The sequence below is a fragment of the Manis javanica genome, chromosome 6, assembly GCF_040802235.1.
Source record: "Manis javanica isolate MJ-LG chromosome 6, MJ_LKY, whole genome shotgun sequence".
NCBI classification, from domain to species: Eukaryota; Metazoa; Chordata; class Mammalia; order Pholidota; family Manidae; genus Manis; species Manis javanica.
The window spans coordinates 11,721,448-11,735,000 of record NC_133161.1 but is presented as its reverse complement, the minus strand read 5'-3'; the positions used below and the strand labels follow the sequence as shown (position 1 = coordinate 11,735,000).

Below are 13,553 nucleotides of genomic sequence, written 5' to 3'. Positions count from 1 at the left end.
TTATCCCTTATTTCACTGTCCTCAATTTACACCTGCCACTCCCCCCTCCCACCCTATAGGATAATGTCACACATTATTATTCAATCCACCAATGAACTCAAAATTCCTATTTTTAAACAGGAGTGGTAGGGAATTCAATGTCAAAGTCAGAAGGGTTCAAGGTGATAGGCCAATCATAGGACTTTACCATTTTTCCTTTCTAAACTTCCACTGACATTCTTATAAAGATGTACCAAATGAAATGAGTCAATAGCATAGTAGGAAGGGAAAAAGCAGACAGGACCATTGTGCTGGGTATATCAGAGCTGAGACTAGCTCAGCTCATAATCATCCTGTGGAAAATGGTCTGTGATGGAGTTGGGGGTAGTTCTGCCCATGGGACCCCAGGCCCTGAGCTAGGAGTAGGGGGTACAGAGAGCAGCAGGGAGGTGGGCCAGTGCTCAGCTGTGCTTGGACATATAAAGGGGCATGAAGACTATTATTTTCCAGAAAGTGCTTTCAGTGGTGTATATTTGCTTTATAAGGAGATGGTTTTCAACTCCTTTTTATGTTACAACTCATATGAAGGTTATTACTCATATGAGCAATAGTTACAAAGGTCATATGGGGAGGAAGTGGCTGTATGTTCAGAATAATGCCTCCCTTGAGATATTGATGTTTGTACTTCTCCTTCTTCATACTTCAAAAAAATGATTGATCTAAGGAACCTTGACTTGGGTCCTTTTGAAAAATAAACAGCTGCCCTCTATATTATTTTTTAAATCCAAATTTTCTTTCTTCTTTCTTGTTCACTTGGACTCCGGTACTGGTGAGATTCCTGGATGAAGGCACACTGTTCCCATTTTTTCCTCCCCTTACTCTGAGAGGAATGAGGACCCTGCAGTGCATGGATGACACAAAGCATCTTGCGGTGGTGTTTCCACCAAGTCTCGCACCCAAATCAGCAAATACTCATTTAGAGCACCTGCCAGGTGGCATCCAGTGAGGCACCGTGGAGTTCTTCCTAACATTTTTCACATCACATCACAGAGCGCAAAGAAAGTGATGGTGGCATCACTGGGTATTTCAAAAGCAATCCAGAGGAGGCCACTCTGAGCAGAAGAATGGCCTGGCCCTGGATGCCCTGCCCTGGTCCCAACCAGCTGCCCACAGTGCCAAGGGAATCAGTATCTCAGGCTCTTGGCCTGAGGTGAAACTTCAGGGAGGAGTAAGATACTCTCATTCATAGGCCTTCAGCAGCTTTAAAATTAGGAGAGGGAGACAGATTGTCCTTAGGTGCAGAATGCTGGGGAGCAAGACAGGAAGCAGGAGTTAACTCTCAGTCCTGGCGGAGATACTGTGTGAAGTGACAGAACGAGATTCTGATAAGTGGAGAAAGTGAAACTGGGGGAGGGTGTGTGCTTGCTGTGTTTGTGATAAGAAGTGTGTCTTTGGAGTGTAGACTAGGAATGAATTTCAGCTCCGCTATTTATTGCTGCTGACAAGTCTTATAACTTTCTGACCTCTGTTTCTTCACTTGTAAAACAGAGATGAATAATACCTGCACTTCAGGATTACAAAGATCACTAGTAATGTCTGGAAAATACCTGGCACACGATTATTTAGATTGTAGATGACATGATTAGTCTCATAAGTAACTGAAGCCATTAGAAGCTTATGAAGCCTCAAAACCACTGGCCCCATTCATGAAGATGATTCTGCTACTTCTCCCCTCTTTTACTTTGTTTTTCATTATGTCTGATTCTAGATACTGCTAATATACAGTCCCCTGTAACTTATGGGGATACAAACTATTTACTATTTAGATCAATGAAACTCACTTTAGAAATCATTCCATCATACCACCCAGCTTGACGAATTTGTTTATTTCTTCTCTGCAAGATTTTATACAGCAGTAAGAAATGTCTCCCTCCATTTCCATTGATTGATTCATTGTGACTTACTGTTGGTTTCACTCTCTCAGTGGCACGTTTCTGCATCATAGTATGGCTTACTTAGTTTCTTATGCTTTTGCAGCAGTGCCGTATTTGTGTCCATGGATATACATTCTTGCACAAATGAGCAAGACACAGTGTGCCCTTAACTAAGAGTCAGTGGGATGATCCTGAGAATCCCTAACGTGGAAGTCAGGACCCCTAATGGGCCCACTGATGTGTCCTGAGCTTTGAGCGAGCGTCATTAAAGCGCACAGCACCTCAGTCCTTTCATTTGTATGATGGAAGAATTAGCCTGGCTGTTGCAAATATAGAATGCAGCCAGTGTAGGATGTTGCAATGCGAGGTAAATAGGATATTTCTGGATTCTCAGAACTTAGCTAAGCCAATGGCATGACATGCCAAGGTTCCCCTTCAAAGACAACAAACGTTATCTGCAAAAATGCTGCTGGAATTTGGCACAAGTGACCAAAGGATATGGTTTAGTTAATGTTTGACAGAGAATATGTGGTGCTGATCTTAAAAGGAGAAGTTTTCTAAAAAATGAGAGTGGTGGGATCAGAAGAAGGAGGTGGTATACACAGTGCCACTGGGGCAACATGGGAAGAGCATGAAGTGAAGTGAGTGACAGGGGACTTCGATTACCTCTTCTGATGGAGGGCAGTGCCCCAACTCATCCAGTATCAGAACTGTCCCTAACAAAGGACAAGTCCTAAGGGGAGGCGCTGAGGGAGATATCTAGAAAGGACTGCATGTGAGGCACTGGGCCCATTTGAGTTTGTGCATGGTGATTAACTCAGTATCTTAAACATGGTCTGTACCTTCCTGGTCAAAGACTAAGGGAACCTCCCCAGTGGCCTAGGTGGCACCGACAATCCTGGCAGCCCTAACTTTAATAGCTATCAGTTCTTCCTCTTCAAGTCCAATTTGTGTGTTGATCATAATACTCACCTTTAATAACGTGTCTTTTAGTTTATTTCTGTGTTTGAACATTTGCAATGTTGCTATGCTCCATATGTAGACAAAGAATATCAATTTCCATTCCTCTGAACAGTTTAGTTGATCTCTGGGCATAGGTTTCTCCTAAACTTCCCCTCTCATGGAAAGACTGAGTGAGTGTGGATGACTTTGCCTAACCCTTCTGTACTAATCAGTAGATACTTCAAAGCCAGTTTATGGTGCATCTTTGAAGAGAAAGGATAATGTTTTTAGGTTGTAAATACTACGAATCTTTATTTAAGACCCAAATTTTGGTTTAAAATATCATCTAAATTGAGCATCACAACAAGATGAGCTTCGTGTGTTTGATTTCCGTGTCCCGTGCTTCCAGAGCACACAGGGCTCCTGACGCATCGTGATGATGCTGTGGTCTGTTTGGCAGGGAGCAGGGAACTGAGAACCACAGGGTGCTGCCTCATATCCTACAGAGGGGCGACACCACCCGTGGGGACAGTGCTGGATGGGAGGTCCTGGAAGTTAGGTGTATTGAGGTGAAGGAGATTGAATTCCAAGGCAGCCTGTAGTAGTCAGTTGTAGGGATCAAGTAAATCCTTTAGTCAGGAAGGCAAGAATACCTTCAATCAAATCTGATGGAGATCAAGAGCCAGATGGACGAAGGGGACAGGCATAGGCTGAGGCAAGTTGCTGAAGGCCGAGGTTGTGGTGGGCTCCAAAACAGCCCATTCATGAGGTGCCCAGCAAAAGCTGCCAGAATGGATATAGCAGCCAAAGTAAATTATATTCACCTGCTTGGACAATTTGGGTTCTAGTCCAACTATGTGGCTTTGAGCAAGTCATGTTGTCTATGGTACCTTACTTTACTTGTCTAAAAAATGAAGGGGCCAGACTAACCATTAGTTTGATTTCTGTTTTTTAACTCAATTTTTTAATATTCTTTTTAATATTCTTTGCCTAATAAGATGTGTTTACTAAAACTCATAAACCTATAATAGGGTCACTGCAACATGGTTGCCTATCAGAATCATTCATGGAACTTTTTAAAAAAACACATTTTCAGGCCTACCTGAGATTCTGATTCAGTAGGTTGAAGAAGGGGGAAGATGCTGAACATCCGATTTAAACTTCTCAACAAAATATTTCAATCCCTACTAGGATTCAGAGCAAATCTAACATAGGTTAATGTGTCATTTCTGCATTTTTTTGAAATAGAAAATCCTCAAGGATTCCAAAGGAAGCCTGTGGTCAGAATGATCCATAAGATCCCTTCAGTTCCAAAATTCTAGGTTGAATTTCACCAGTTCTTATCTAGACTATGGTATCTAAATATTATTCCCCCTAAAAAGGAACAAGGGCCCCTTAGAGATGTTTGATTTAAGACTGATGCTGGGAAATGTACAAGATGAGCCTAGGCTATCATGTTATCCCAGAAGCAACGGAACTGATTAAAGAGACTCCCACTAGGTAAAGATGAGATATTATGAGCATTAATATTAATGATAATATCAATGGATTAATAAGGTAAAATGGGTTTAAGTCTATGAGTTTATAAAGGTATTGAATATATACACACAAAAGTCACTGGTCCCCTGGGAAGGATGCTAGGCAAACAACTCCTTACTTTAAAAACCAGTGACAAAAGAGTCAAAAATTTATCCTTCCTTTCCTGTGTGAACTATAACTTTATGAACCAAATAGAAGATGAGGGAAAATTTCTCTCTATAGGGATATTTCATCCAATAATAAAGTAAAGAATAATAGAATTATAGCTTCACTATGTCACAACTCCTAATGAAATACTGGATCTAAGAAATGCTCACCAATGACTGTTTTCATAAAAAATGGAGAATCTGCTAGATTTTATGTGTTTCCTACTGGAAGATGTTATACCTTCTATGCACCATTCTTTCTAAAAAATCAAACCTGTTTCTGGTAAAAACTCTAAATCTAATGATTAATTTATAGGCAATTAGAGGGTAGAGAAACATGTTAGCATGCATGGGGATGCAATTGACAAAATCCATATTGATGGGAATTCTACAGAATAAACCCTATTGATTAAAAAACATAACAGACACAAACCAGTTACAATATATAAACTCTGTTTGCATCCTTATGAGAGCAGAACAAACTATAAACTATCAGAAAATGGGAAATTTCAACATTGGATATTCGATGGTTAAGGAATTATTTAAAAAATATTTTGGATATAATAGCATTTTGCTTCTTGGCTTTTGTGATATTTCCTATTTTTAAAATAAATGCTTATATATTTTCAGAGTAAAAATATGAAATCTGATATTTGCTTCAAAATAATCCAACATAAGGGAGAGAAGTGGGTACAAATAAAGACAAAATGAGGTTGACCCTGAGTTGGTAATTTTTTAATCTAGATGATAGATACATGGAGGTTTGTTTTATTATTCATTCTACTTATGTATACATTTGCTCTTTTCTATTAAAAAAGCTTAATGGCTATATGTTACATAAAACTTAAATCTAACATTGTTTTCTCTTTTTTTTATAGATGGCAATAAAGAAGTTGAAAAAGTTCACCAACTTGGAGCTAATGCTCAGTGTACTTCTGCTTCTGGTATTCCTCATCACCATTCCTCTATTTGTATTATCAGCTAGAGATTCTTTGGAATCAAAAGGTAACAAACTGCAGTGTTTTCCCTCCATATGTTGCCCTTACCAGAGCAAAACCTCATGAATGGCAGGGAAGTGACAGTTCTGTGGTCAGTGATGTGGTGGCGTGAGCATGTAAGTGTGTGTGTGTGTGTGTGTGTGTGTGTGTGTGTGTGTGTGTGTGTGCGCGTGCGTGTGGCGCGCGGGCTGGGATCACCTAACCAGAACTACAGCAGCTCAGGTATTCACTGTAGGCCTCCGTTCTGACGCTTTCATTTCCCAGTTAGCATGTGCAGGACTCCACCACTGACCCTTGAAACACATTTTCCAGATTTCATTGAATTATTCGAATTTTGTTTGTTAAACAATAATAATTAGCAATAGCCTATATGAAAGGCAGTCAAGTAAGCATGTAATCAATGAAGTATTTTATGCCAATATTTAAAAAAATTAACCAGTTATTTTATTAAAAGTTTATTGAACTGTTTTATTGTAAAAGAGGGGTGTCACTGGGCTGAGTCATGTGTGATTTCTTATCTGGTTCCTCTAGGAAGATCCCTAGTTGAGGCGGAGAGGAGCCAGTTGGTGGCCAGGGGAAACCTTTGTCCCTCCTACCTCATTCCCAGCCCTGACACCTTCTCCGTTTGTGGGAAGTTAGATCAAATCACCTCAAAGATTGCTTAACTTTTAAAATGCCATGGTCCTGAACCAAAACCCTTATGTAGAAACTGGCACAAATACAGAGTTCTGTTAATCTACCACTTTTGAGTTGGAAACTGTAGTGAAAAGAAAACTAATTGAAAGCCTCATTGTTTTGTCTTCATGTCATTAGTTACTTATTCCAGGGTGCCTTGAAGAACTCTCGCTTCTTATTTTAGAAGGCATTGAATGTGCCTTTTTTATCTGGCTGGTTTTTAAACCTGAATCAAAGCCCTTGGGCAGATTCTAGCTGCCAGTTTCTACATCATGGCCTCCCTTTATATTTTTTTCTCATATGAGACTTAACATTTACATGATGTCATCATGTAGAAGAGTTCCTTGTTGAGGGATTGCCTGTTGACTGAGCAAGCAGAGTTGAGGTTACTGTGATCAGGGCAGAAACATTCAAGACAGCCACATAGACTGCACATGTTCTGGGTGCAAGCATGTGAATCAGCGGCTGGGGGTGGAAGTAAAGGACCAGAGCAGAGTCTGCAGACTTTTCTGTAAAGGACCCGTTACTTAATACTTTAGATTTTGCCCAGTCTCTGTGATAACTACTTAATTCTGCCATTGTAGCACAACAGCAGCTATAGACAAATACATTAAAAGATGGGTGTGACTGTGTTCCAGAAATACTTTATTTAAATATCAGGCTCCTAGCTCATTTGGCCCACAGGCCGTAGTTTGCTGAACCCTGGACCAGAGAAGGTAGATTTAGAAGGAGGAAGCTAATAAGTACCAGTTCCTACCTTGGTGAGCTTCCAATCTAATGGTGGAATTAAACTCCTTGCTCCTGTATGCACTGTCTCACACTACATGATGGAGATGATGCAGGCATACATAGAAGTAAATACAGAAAGACAGCAAGAACAAAATGAGGCTTTATAAAGTGAATGCATACACTTCAAGGACATCAGCACGAAGCCCAATCAGTAGTGGAGTTCATGTATTAGAAAATATTGAGAACTATGATAATCTCGAATGCCTGTGATAGTAAATCTCTCTGATGGTCATTTTATGTTTGCTTTTGGGATAATCCCAGATTCTGGGACAGGTGACACCACTGATTCTGCTAACTGCCCAGTGATAAATGAACTGGAACGGATAAATTGCATCCCTGACCAGCCACCAACAAAGGTTTGAGTTATGGAGTTTGTTTTCATTTAAGAGTTTATACTGTTAGATCGTTTTTTGTTTGTTTTTGTCTTTGTTTTTGTTTTTGTGTGTTTTCTGTTTGTCACGCCCAGAAAGTTGTTTGCATTGCAGCTATTGGTGGCTCGGGTAGTTAAACTTTCTATTCATACTTATATGGCAGTACAGCTTTGGGAGAGGAAGAGCTGGAAAATTCCCTTGGGTTGGCACATTCAGCAGATAAAGGGTCAGGCTGCCCAGTAAACTTGAACTTCAGATAAATGATGAATAAGCTTTTAGTATAAATATGTCTCATACAAGACTTGGTACTGACTTATACTAAACATGGATTTGTCTTTTATCTGGCAACACTAGTTGGTTACTAGTTCACTGCATCTGTTACTGCCTCTGTTTTCTGCCCTTTCTCTGTCTCTCTCCTTTCACAATTCCGAAAGACTATCTAGGACCTACAATAAAAAGTCATACACATACATAAAACATTATTTAAAATAAGGACAGGATTTTAAGAGCTATGTTTTACAAGGAGGAAGCTAATAAGTACCAATTAAAGATATTGCAGGCATCTGGGTATTTACTGTAGGGCAGTGTTTCTTGATATCAGCTGAAGTCCAGCTGAATATCATGATTATAAAGTGTATTGCACGTACCATATCAGCCATGCTTTATGTTGAAAACTAATGAAAACAAAGTGTAGCCTTCTGAATGAAGTCCACGGGCATGAAAGGGGATCTATATCGGGCACAGAAAGAGCGCTTGCTGCATGTGATGCTCGGGCACGTGGCACTCTCACATTATCTCTCCAGTTGTTTACTGGCTGGGACAATCTGTGATGTTGAGGGTTGCTATTTTGGTTTGTCTAATGTTTCTAATACCAAAAGAGATTCTTTTCTTTTCTGTTTTTTTCTTTCATGCTTCTGGACCCACAAGTACAAAATCAAGGTGTCAGCGGGCAGGGCTGGTTCTTTCTGAGGGCTCCTACGAAGATGCTGTTTCATCTTCTAGCTTCTGACAGGCGTCAGTCCTTGACTTTCCTTGGCCTGTAGCAGCCTCTGCCTCTGTCTTATCATGGTGTTGTTTTTCCTGTGTCTGTGTCCAGATTTTCCATTTTTATAAGGACATGGTCACACAGGATTAAGGGTCCACCCTCCTCCAGTATGATGTCATCTTAGCTAATTACATCTGCAACAACGCCCTTCCAAGTAAGAGCACAGTCTGAGGTCCTGAGGACCAGGATGTCAACATGTCTTCTCCGAGGACACAGTTCAGCCCATAATAGGAGCAAAGTCACAGAGAGAGACCCGAGGACAGAGGAAATGGTTATGGCTGAGCCTTCGGCATTGGCTGAAATGGTGCGAACGCGAGTTGGAGAGAACCAAGGTGGCAAAGCGAACACAGCCAGGAGGTCAGCCGTGGCGCAGGGAGGCACCGGGTTGCAGGGGAGCTGGACGTTAGGCAGAGAAGGGAACCAGAGCCAGAGGAGTGGCTCGGAGGAGAGAAGATGCCTACAAACTGCTGGTTGGAGGGGTGTGACAGGACTAAACCAGTCGGGAAGACGAGAGAGGTCCGACCTGTTAGATAGTAAAGGATCCCGAAACGCTTGGGACAGGACAGAGCAGTGCCCTGGCCAGCCGTTAGGGCACTCAGGGTCAGCAGCCTGGCAGCACCTGCTGAGGGAGGCAGGGGTCGCAGGTAAACGGATTTCCCTTACCACCTGGCATCTTACTCTGACTGAAATGAACGTGACCTTCTCTTGTATTAGTGGAGAGAATTGCCAGCTTGGAGTAGGAAAAAACGAGGCTGAAACAGAAAAGGTGGATTTAGATCTAGATCTCGGAAGATTTGGAAAGTCAGGTAGAAGAGGCTGGTTTTGATGTGCTACACAGCAGCTGGGAGCAGCCATTTAAGTCTGAATGAAATCATGTAAAGGGAAAGAAAGAGAGAATAAAAATGAGAAATAAAGGAAAAAGTAGATACAAGGGAAAGAGAAAAACAAAACTACTTCATTATGGAGCCAAATGCCACAGAGTTTAGCCTTGTGGGCGACAGGTTCAGCTCAAGTACATTTTTTTTTTTTTTGGTCATAGATTCTAGTAGAGGGAAAGCTCAGTAAATAAATAACTGGAATACAAAACAAAAATTCATAAGACATATAAGAAATACTATGGGAATCACAAAACAGAAGAGAATATACTAAGGAGAAGGTGGCAGTCTAGAATTACAAACAAGGGGGAATTTGGCAGAGATGGGAGGCTTGGAAGCTGAACTCAGGGTAGGAGAGGGAGTGTAAACAAAGTGACGCAAGAGGGAACTGGGGGGCACATGCATGATACATGGAGTAGTCCCGTATGGCCAAGCTACAGGGTGGGTGCCCGAGGGAAGCGAATGTGTAAGACTGTAAAGTGGACTGGAGCTTGATGCCAGGGGGCCTGAAAGCATGTGCTGCTTTGTCACTAGGAACGGGAAGTCACGGCCTAGTATGTTCTGCCTACGAGGGCCATTTGGCACACTGGGTTTACAGAAAGTTGATCCATACCCACTTGTTTGCCCCTGCCATAGTGCGCTCAGAAGTCCACCTAGAAGACCTATGCATCCTTAGGCTGTTTATTCCCCGACAATACCCTATTTCGTTATTGGCTGTTGGTGCATTTCAGATGTCATTACTACCTCGGTAATGTTCTTTGGTGTTTTATTTTAAGGACTTTTAATAAATACTATGGTGTCAAGATCATAGCTCAATAAATGACCTTTGCCTTTTTCTATGTGTTGTACCCAACTGAATTAATCTATGACCTTAGCATCCACTGATGGGCCTGTTCCTCTTTAGCTCAGCCAGAGAGAAATACTCTGGGAGTTCTTTTAATGATCTGTTTTTCATAGAAGGTGTATCTTAGGTATTTTGTTGCATGTCTTATCTTTTCTGGGTACTATATGCTGATCCAGACTGTTGAGAGACTGAGTCTATGGATAATGATGTATTTATATAATGTACATGTAAGAGGGAAGTATATGGCTGTGTAGAGGAGAGGAGTGAGAATAAATTTTGAATATGATACCAAATTAGGCAGAATGTTCTAGTGTAGAGGCCATTGCTATACCATTTTATCAACTCTATCTCCTCTCCTCCATGATTGCTAATAAAAACTAACAGTGCAAGTTTCCCTTCAGATGATTCTTTTTATAAATCCCATTGTTTCTTACTCCCAGTAATAGGAGGGAATCCTGTGTCCAGGACAGGATAAAGAAATCTGTCCAATCCCTCCCCCATCCCCCCATCCCCGAGAACTCTGGGAGACATTTTTGGAGAGAATAAGCTCCAGGAGTCCCTTTCATTGGGTCTCAGAAAAAAAGATGGCTCGGCTACCTAAATCTCTAGTCCCGAGCTTTAGTCTGGGCTTACAGCCATTTGCAAGGCACCTTCACTCGGATGTTTCACTATCACATTGAACTCATCTCCTCCTCACCAAATATGCTTCCTCTTTAAACTATCAGATTTTGGTTAGTAGTTCTTTGTTTCCAGTCTCTGAATCAGAAATGCTAGAACCTTCACCTGGTTCTTCCCTTCAGTCCCTTTGGCCAGTATTTCATGTATTTTAAAATACTTTCCTTAACAGTATTTTCCAGAATAAGCACGTCATTTCCATTCTCCACTGTCACACTGGACCAACGTGACCTTAGGCTTGGATTCTGCAGCTGTCTGCCAGCATCTCCTCTGAATTCCATTTCTTCCCCTTTCTGTTCCATTACATGCTTGTTTGAAACTGCTCTCTTCAATTATCCTACTTTCATTATTTTCTACCCAACTTGAGGACCTACCGCATTCATTACTATATATTGGGTCAAGTTCAAACATTTTGTTCTGTCCTCTAAGACCCTATTTAACCTTCTCTGTGCCTTTATAACTAACCTTAGACAATCCTTCCATGCAGATTTTAGAGATAGCTCTTTTCATTTGTCCCAAATTTATCCATTTTGAAAGAGCGTATCACTTTCCACTTCCTTGGTGAAGCCCTTAAACTCACAACTCCAGAACTCAGAGTTGAAAGATCCAATTGATGGCAGAGAGCAGAAACAGTCAAATTCCAAAAAAAAAAAAAGAAACAGCTCAGGAGGAAGATGGCAAATAATAATTTTAAATTCTTTGATTTTCAGGATTAGAATATATTATATAAACATGAGAGAACATATCTTAAAAGCTTAAAATAAACTTGCATGCCCTAAGTAACTACTGTGGAATGGGTAAACTGAGAACACTTTACAATTAAGTGTTTTCTGTGGCTAATAATAATAATATACTAATGTCAAATATCATCATAAAGATTATCGTTACCATTATTTCTTATTCACAAACTTTGTCATGTTTTATAGCAAACACACTTGGTCCTTATCTTTTATTATTCATTTATTGGCTTGTGATGTATTTTTACAGATTCCAATTTCTTATCAATAAGTGTTTAATGGATTACATTTTATGATACATTAGCAAGTACGCTGCATTTTGTTAAGATAGTTATGACTCTCCACCCTCAAAATTACTCTGTGTTTGCACTGCACTAGTTAAGAGCTACTGTATGTTGCAAAAAAGAGCAGTGAGCTGTAAAGTCCTGCATATAGACCTAAGTTTATGTTTTATGTCTTGAATTGATAGTGGAGCCATTGAGCCACAGCAGGGTAGGGAAGCCAGGGTACCATGTTCTAGTCCTGACTTTCCTTCTGAAGAACTGTGTGACTCAATCACTAAGCCATGTTTCCTTACAGACTGTCAAATCCTCATCAGTGAAATGAGGCAGTGTGCTCAGTAAACTTTTTCATTAGACCAATGCCTACAGAATGTGTGCCAGGAATTGTACTAGAATGCACTTCCCAAGGTTTTAGAATAGTGCCCTCTGAGGTCTGGCAGATGTTCTCTGAATGCACACTGCAGTGTGACCTGGGACTATAAAGTCTGCCCTACAGGGATGGCAGAGGTGGTATGTCCGTTCCAAAGTCTTGGCTGTCGGACCTCACTTTGAGATGGAAGGAAATGACCAAGTTAATTTTTAAAACCAGACTCAAAATGCATACATTATAAAATAGTCTGTGATGAAGGCATTTCACTAAGTTGAGCTTAATTTTACTCATTCGTTCATTTGTCCAAAGTTGCGAACATAAAAATCACTGTAGCTTTTTGATGAATACAAGGTAATTTGAAATTCTTTTATCATTGTGTTTCTCAGTTTCTAAAGTTGCTGCCACTATTTGAATATTCTACTCATTGCTCTTGTACTGAAACTTTTTGGTCTACCTTTTTGTTCACAGTATCAGGTTCTCTTGACATTATAGAAAATAAAGTCTTTTACTACCTATAACATTAGAGAGCAGGAGAAACATAGACACTGGAGACTCTTAAAAGGTGTTTCTATTTAGATTTGGAATCTAATTCTTCTGAATCAGTGCATCCAGTGCTTCCAGGGCCCCTGCAGGTCAGTGACACAGGTCTCTTCTGCTTAGAGCTGGGCAGCTATAAGTCCTTCTGCTTCTTCCCTGCCCACAGTCCCTCCTTGCTGGGTGGAAATACCAGCCTAACAAAAATTGCTGCAAATCCCCTGCTTTCTTAGAGCATAGCCTCTCCATTCATCTACTACTGGGGAAATGAACTACCCCAAAATGAGTGGCTTAAAACAATGGTCATTTTATTATAGGTCATGATTCTACAGGTCGTAGGTTGGGGCTGGGTTGGGCTGGGCTGTTCTCCTCTTCCACATAGTGTTGATCGGGATTACTTGGTGGTATACAGTGGGTGGCTGACTTGGTCTAGAGGGTCCAAGATATCTTTGCTCCCAGGTCTGGCACCTTGGTGAGGGTGCTAGAAGGCAGACCTTACCTGGGCCCGCTCCCTGTCCTGTGGTCTGAGTCCCTCTCTGTGGTCTCTCTAGAGGGTATTCAGACTGCATGCATGGGAGCTTGGGGCTGCAAAGAGATGGGAGGGAAGCTGCTGCACTGTTCTCTCTTGCTCCGATCAGTCAGAGCACAGCCTGTGATTCAACAGGAAGGGCCAGACTCCAGCTCCCAGTGGGCATTGTGTGGCAGACAACTAGTGGCCATTCTTAACAGCTGCAGAGAAATGCTTCCTGTACTCAGAGTAAGCATTAAGCGTAAAGGCTGTGGAGAGCCACAGGACAATATTGCACGGAGCAGGCTGGG

At 41.2% G+C, this 13,553-nt stretch overlaps 1 protein-coding gene across 1 annotated transcript in view; it reads left to right on the top strand.

Annotated features, from left to right (window-relative positions):
* The window catches only part of LOC108399287 (maltase-glucoamylase), a 179,190-nt gene that overhangs the window by 6,395 nt on the left and 159,242 nt on the right, over positions 1–13,553 (top strand). The window contains exons 2-3 of the mRNA XM_073239855.1: positions 5,419–5,545; positions 7,264–7,358. Coding sequence (XP_073095956.1) covers positions 5,419–5,545; positions 7,264–7,358 — 222 coding nt within the window. The remainder of the gene's footprint in view (positions 1–5,418; positions 5,546–7,263; positions 7,359–13,553) is intronic.